Below are 6,000 nucleotides of genomic sequence, written 5' to 3' on the forward strand. Positions count from 1 at the left end.
AGTCTGAAGGGTGGGTAGGGCCTAGGCCCAGGAGTCCTCCACCGCCCAGCCATGGGCCTTTGTGTGGAAGAGACAGGAGTTAGGTCTTCGCAGTCGCCTCTGGGTTAAAGGGTACTAGGGGAATTAAGAACACAAGGATGGTCACGCAGCAGCTTACTCTCCTTCAGGCGAACGTCCAGTGGTGTCCGTAACATGCTCTGCATGGCGTCCACGAGGCCCTTAAAGAAGCTCTTGACGGGCTCGAACGAGAGGGGTTCGGGGTAGCACAGTTCTCCCAGGCTCATCTGCTGCTGCATCTCCTGCTCCGCGTCCCTGTACTCCTGCGAGGGTGTGCGGGGGGTCAGGGTGGCTCTGGGAGCAGCGGATGCTGTCCCAGGCTCCACCGCTGCACCCTGGGACAAACCCGGGCCAGCAAGGGTGGCCCCCACCCCGCCCCCGCACCTGGGAGCAGCCCAGGCTGTGCTCCCGGAAACAGCTCTGGCGAGACTGCACTGTTGACTTCTCCCTCCCTCCCTTCCTTCCATGTTCCTGGAGCTCTACTCAAGGCATGAGGAGCAGAGGAAGGAAGGAGGTTGGCTGACTGCACCTGCCCTTAAGTTGCTCACCACCTTGCAAGGGGCCCTGAAACTTTCCAGACACTGCCACTAGGGCTCTGCCTGACGTACAGGGGGATGAAAGGAACGACGGGCCAGTTTTCCTGGGGAAAGAGCCCTCTGGGCATGTCCAAAGGAGGGAGCAGGAAAACCACGTTCCAGGAGGGAAGTCAAGACCCTGGAAATTCAGCTGGAATGCCGACTGAGAGAATGTGCCCCCCACCGTGAGGACCTGTCCTGTTTACTGCCTGGACCTCACCCTTTAAATAGCCTTCCTGGGTTAAGTGTGGCTTTGCTAAGTAGAAGCTAGAAAACTCACTCTCCCAGCCTCCTTTGCACCGCGGTGCAGGCATGTGACCAGGCTCCTCCAATCCGAGGCCTGGGTGTGGGAGTGCTGGTGAGGCAGTGACAGCTGCTCGCAGTCTCGGGGGCAGCAGGGAGGTCTCAGTAAATGTTCATAATAGAATAAGGAATGAACTTGAGCACACCTGTTTCTGACCTTTGCCAACTCAGGGAACAGCTCCCTAGCCACCCATATTTCAAGCCAGAAGCTGGGCATCATCTTGGATTCCCCCTACTTCCACTCACCAATCCCGCTGCATCTCAAACCTGCCTGCCTCTCCTCACCCTGATGCCTGTCTGCTGGCCCTGGCCTCTGCAGTCCATCATCCTCCCTGTCACCAAAGTGACCTTCCAAAAGCATTACGCCGACCAGGCCGTTCCCCAATTCAAAACACTCCCCTGGCTCCCAAATCTTTACAGGACAGTCTAAACCCATGGCCAGGCACATATGGCCCTCCACTAACTAGCCCTGGCTTCCGGATCCAGCTGCATCTCCCAACAACCCCTCCTCCCTTGTACCCCTGCCCTGCCTCCAGCCAGGCTAAACCCTAGCGGTTCTCCAGCCTGCCAGGCCCTCATGTGCACATGATTCCTTTCTGCCTGGGATGTCCTCTCCGCTCTGTCCCTCTGTATATCCCTGGTGAGCTCCTCATGCTCCCACACCCAGCTCCACGGGCACCTCCCCTTAGAAGTCTTTTCTGACCCACACCCGCCATGCAGAACTGGACATTTCGTAGACATACTTTTGCTGGCTCGCTTGGGCTGCGTTGTAAATAACTTTCTGAGCATGTCTCCCCACCCTCAAGCTCTTAATGTCAAACAGGGGCCTGGCACAAGCAACTTGCTCAGTATATATTTGAAGAATACATGAGTGAGCAAATAGAAAGGAGGAATGATGGGGCGCCTGGGTGGCTCAGTTGTTAAGCGTCTGCCTTTGGCTCAGGTCATGATCCCAGGGTCCTGGGATCGAGCCCCGCATCCCTCTCTCGCTGTGTCTCTCTCTGTCAAATAAATACATCTTTTTCTTTTTTTTTTAAGATTTTATTTATTTGTCAGAGAGAGAGAGAGAGCACAAGCAGGGGGAGCGGGAGAGGGAGAAGCAGGCTCTCTGCCGAGCAGGGAGCCCGATGTGGGACTCGATCCCAGGACCCTGGGATCATGACCTGAGCCGAAGGCAGACACTTAACCGACTGAGCCACCCAGGTGTCCCTAAAATCTTTAAAAAAGAAAAAGGGAGGAATGATGAATGATGAACATCAGTAGCTCTGGCACCAGAGAATAAAGAAAAAAGATGATAAAGCCCTGAAACTGAATCTATGATACAAGAAAAACATTCTTCTCCATGGAAGCATCCCTTTGTATTAGATATCCCTACCAAGTACCATTATTTTTAAAGAAACAAACAAATGTACCCCTCTGTGCACCTTGCCCCTCTCAAAGTATAATATCCAATGTGCCTAGGAAAGCACCTCACCCAGAATTGTTAGGTGTATTCTTTTGTTAGCTAACAATGAGACACACGGGCTGAACTAAGGCCACATACACGCACAAGCCTAGAAATATTTGCCGTGGACTGGCTTAACTCGTTTGGTACTGCCTGATTTATTTGTTGGGTCTTATTTTCCAGTCAAAGGCTAATCTGTGATTAGACTCAGTGACACCTTTATTTAGTTGTCCCACAAGCCTGTAAAGCATCTTACAAAGGTTATCTAACACAGCAAAGTTTTCCTCTACGGCGAGAAAACGTAAGCCAAGACAACACCAGGATAAGAAAGTAAGCTGGAAGCCAGAGTGAGAGGAGGAACAAAGTGTATGCCGCCAAAAGCCATTTGAAACCTATGTAGCTCTGAGGTTGCCAGAAGCCAGGGCGAAGAAGGAAACGGGAGGGTTATGTGAGTAGGAAAGCCATCCCAGTGCACAGGGGGCCGAGCAGGAGGATCAGCACAAGAGGGGAGTTTCTCCTGTGGTTCCTTGGGAACAGGAACACCACTCTCAACAACATGTGTTCACTAATATAGCAATGAATCACAGGGGCTATTTCCTAGATGCTCCCTTGGTATAAGGTAATAGCCTCCAACAGAGCCCAGTGGCCAAAGAGTACCATCCTTCTCTCCCCTTTGAGCAAAGTGTGAGTCACGTCTTGGAGCCTGCTTGGTAGCTGGAAGGACCCCTGCCTTTCCAGGAGGGGGTCTCGAGTAAGAGTGCGCAGGCAGAGGGCCGGGCAGCCGTGCTGGTGGCTCTGGAGTCAGGCCGACCTGGGTTCTGATCACAGCTCTGCAGCCTATTAGCTTTGTGACCTCGGACGAGTCACTTCACCCTCCCTGGGCCTCAACTGCTCATTCATAAAATGGCGTGAGAACATCCACTTTGCAGAGTTTTAGTAAATATGAGAGCATAAAGTGCTTGGAACATAGAGCCCCCCCCCGCCCAAAATGGCGGCTGTTAATTTTATGTCGTTAGTCTAAGATGTATATACTCTTGCTAACAATGCCTATTTCCTTACCACTTGTGTGGGGGCAAGAAAGCCTGCATGCTGACAAGGCAATTCTCAGTGCATAAACCCTGTGTTCAATGCCACAGTAACTGAAATGAAATGCCGGGGGCGGGTGGGGGGGGTGGAGAGCAGGGGTCCGCTGTGAGGGCAGGAGTCCAGCATTACCTGCAGCAGCAGTATGGGATCGGGCTCCTGGCTGATACTCCAGACCCTGCTGGAGAAACTGTGCATGCCATCTATTTGCTCTTTGCAAGATTCGATTTGCTCCCTGTACGCCTGGAGGGTTAGCTGTGTGTTTTTATCAATGAATTTCTTGGCCAGCGTTTCCTCTTCATCAAGTAGTATTCTGAGTTCAGTGAATTTTCCCGTCAGCCAGGTTTTACTTGACTCTGCATGAGCCTGAAAAGAAACCAGTTGCAGATGATATCACTACCAACGAGGAAATCCGGAATAATCAACATGAAACAAATTATTACAACCTCTAAAAAGTGAGCTCAGGAAGGTGGTCGGGCAAGTGTAAGATCAGCTTGTAAAAATTCCAGCTTTCCCAAGTACCACCTATAACCAACTGGAAAATGCATGGAGAAATATAGTGGGAAAAAAATAGCAAGATACCGAAAAATAAACCTAACAAAAATTGTAATGAACTACATAAAGAAAAGCATAAAACTGCACTAAAAAGACATTTAAAAAAAAAAACCAAACCTCTGAATGTGTAGAAGAAAAGACCATATTCCTGGCTAGAAAGATTCATTATAGTCTACAAAGTCATTGCAATCCCAGTCTTAACATGTGGATTAAACAAATGGTAAATTATGATGGCAGAGAATAAGCACAAGAAAAGCCAAAAACTTCTTTTAAAAAGATCAATGAAGGATGAGCTGCCTTATTAAATATGAAAACAAACCGTAAAGCTACATGATTTAAAACCCTGTGGCTTAGGCACAGACAACGATCAAGAGCCAAAAGAGTTCAGAAATGAACTGTGTGTGTGTGTGTGTGTGTGTGTGTGAGAGAGAGAGAGAGAGAGAGAATGGTGGCACTTCAAATTACTGGGAGGAAAGAGTGAACTATTCCATAAATGGTATTGGTACAACATGCAATTAACCATGTATTTGAAAAAATATTTTGTTAGATCCTCATCTTATACCATATATAAAAATAAATGCAAACAGAACCCCACCTTGCCAAAGCAGTAGTCTTGCCAAAAAAATGAGACTCTGTGTCTGGTAACTCTAAATTTACTTTAGAGATCCAATTTAGAGGACGTGCAGAGAACAGAGGAACATGACAGGCATCAACTTGAGAAATATGCCAACCAAATACATTTTGAAAACTTTATCTCACTTCTAATTCAAACAAACAAAACGTGACATTTATAACACAGTTGGGAATGTGACCACTGGTTGGATACTGGATGATATAAGGGAACTGTTGTGAATTTTCACAGGTGTGATGATGATAACATGGCTGTGCGTGTTAAAAAAAAAAAAAAAAAAGCATCATCTTGTGGAAATAACACCCTAAACTTTTACAGATAAAATGGCATGTCTGGTATTTGCTTCTAAATAAATGGGTATGCTTGAGGTTTTCAACAACAAAAGATAAACAAATTCCACATAGATTAAAGCACTACACATTTAAAGCCATCTATCAGAATGAAATACAAAACAATTTTATTCTAAAAATTTGAGACCTTTGTAAGAGGAACCTAAAACTCAGATAGCTAAAAGGTAGCCATAGTGGGTTTGATCAGATAAAAAATGAAACTCTTCCTAAGAGGGAAGGTTCTGTAGACAACGGTTCCACGACAGGTAACAAACTACACAGGCTTATCATCCATCACATACAGTAAAAAAAAAAGAAATCATTTGATTTAAAATGGACCAAATGCATGTAAGTGCCAATAGCTGGATGAAGGGGTACGCAGCCTCTCAAACAGTCAAGGAAGTGAGCGATGTACCAGAAAATACCTTCTGGCCATCAGCCTGGAAGATAATAGAGTATCGAGTGATGTGTGGAGTAGGCACTTACCTACCCTGCGGGTCACAGTGTCTCTTGGCACTGCATTTTTAGGGGACAATGTGATGATATAAAAATTTTAAACGCAGCCATCCTTCGATGTAGCAATTCCTCTTGTAAGAATTGATCTCAGAGGAGGAGGAGCAAGATGGCAGAGGAGTAGGAGATCTAAATTCTGTCTGGTCCCAGGAATTCAGCTACATAGGGATCAAACCATCCTGAACACCTATGAACTCAACAGGAGATCGAAGAAGAGACTAGCAGCAACTCTCTGAACAGAAAAGCGACCACTTTCTGGAAGGTAGGACGTGCGGAGAAGTGAATCCGAGGCGATATTCGGGAGGATAGACGGCAGGGGAGGGGGCCTCCGTCAGCTGCTGCTACTGGCAAGTGGTAGAGCCGCGGAGCACAAAATCGGAACTTTTAAAAGTCTGCACCGCCGAGGGACGTCGCTCCGGTGGCTAAGCGGGGGGTGGAACCCTCCGGGACAGTGTGGTCTCAGGACCCTTGGGGTCACAGAAAGACCGGGGGTGCCTGAGTGTGGCAGAG

The 6,000-nt window shown here is 48.0% G+C and overlaps 1 protein-coding gene across 1 annotated transcript in view; it reads right to left on the reverse strand.

Annotated features, from left to right (window-relative positions):
* The window catches only part of TRIM14 (tripartite motif containing 14), a 30,580-nt gene that overhangs the window by 8,033 nt on the left and 16,547 nt on the right, over positions 1-6,000 (reverse strand). The window contains exons 3-4 of the mRNA XM_006742918.3: positions 3,595-3,828; positions 158-320 (exon numbers count right to left, since the gene is read on the reverse strand). Coding sequence (XP_006742981.2) covers positions 158-320; positions 3,595-3,828 — 397 coding nt within the window. The remainder of the gene's footprint in view (positions 1-157; positions 321-3,594; positions 3,829-6,000) is intronic.

This window comes from Leptonychotes weddellii, chromosome 14 (assembly GCF_054177405.1).
Source record: "Leptonychotes weddellii isolate Sample4059 chromosome 14, ASM5417740v2, whole genome shotgun sequence".
In the NCBI taxonomy this organism is placed as follows: Eukaryota; Metazoa; Chordata; class Mammalia; order Carnivora; family Phocidae; genus Leptonychotes; species Leptonychotes weddellii.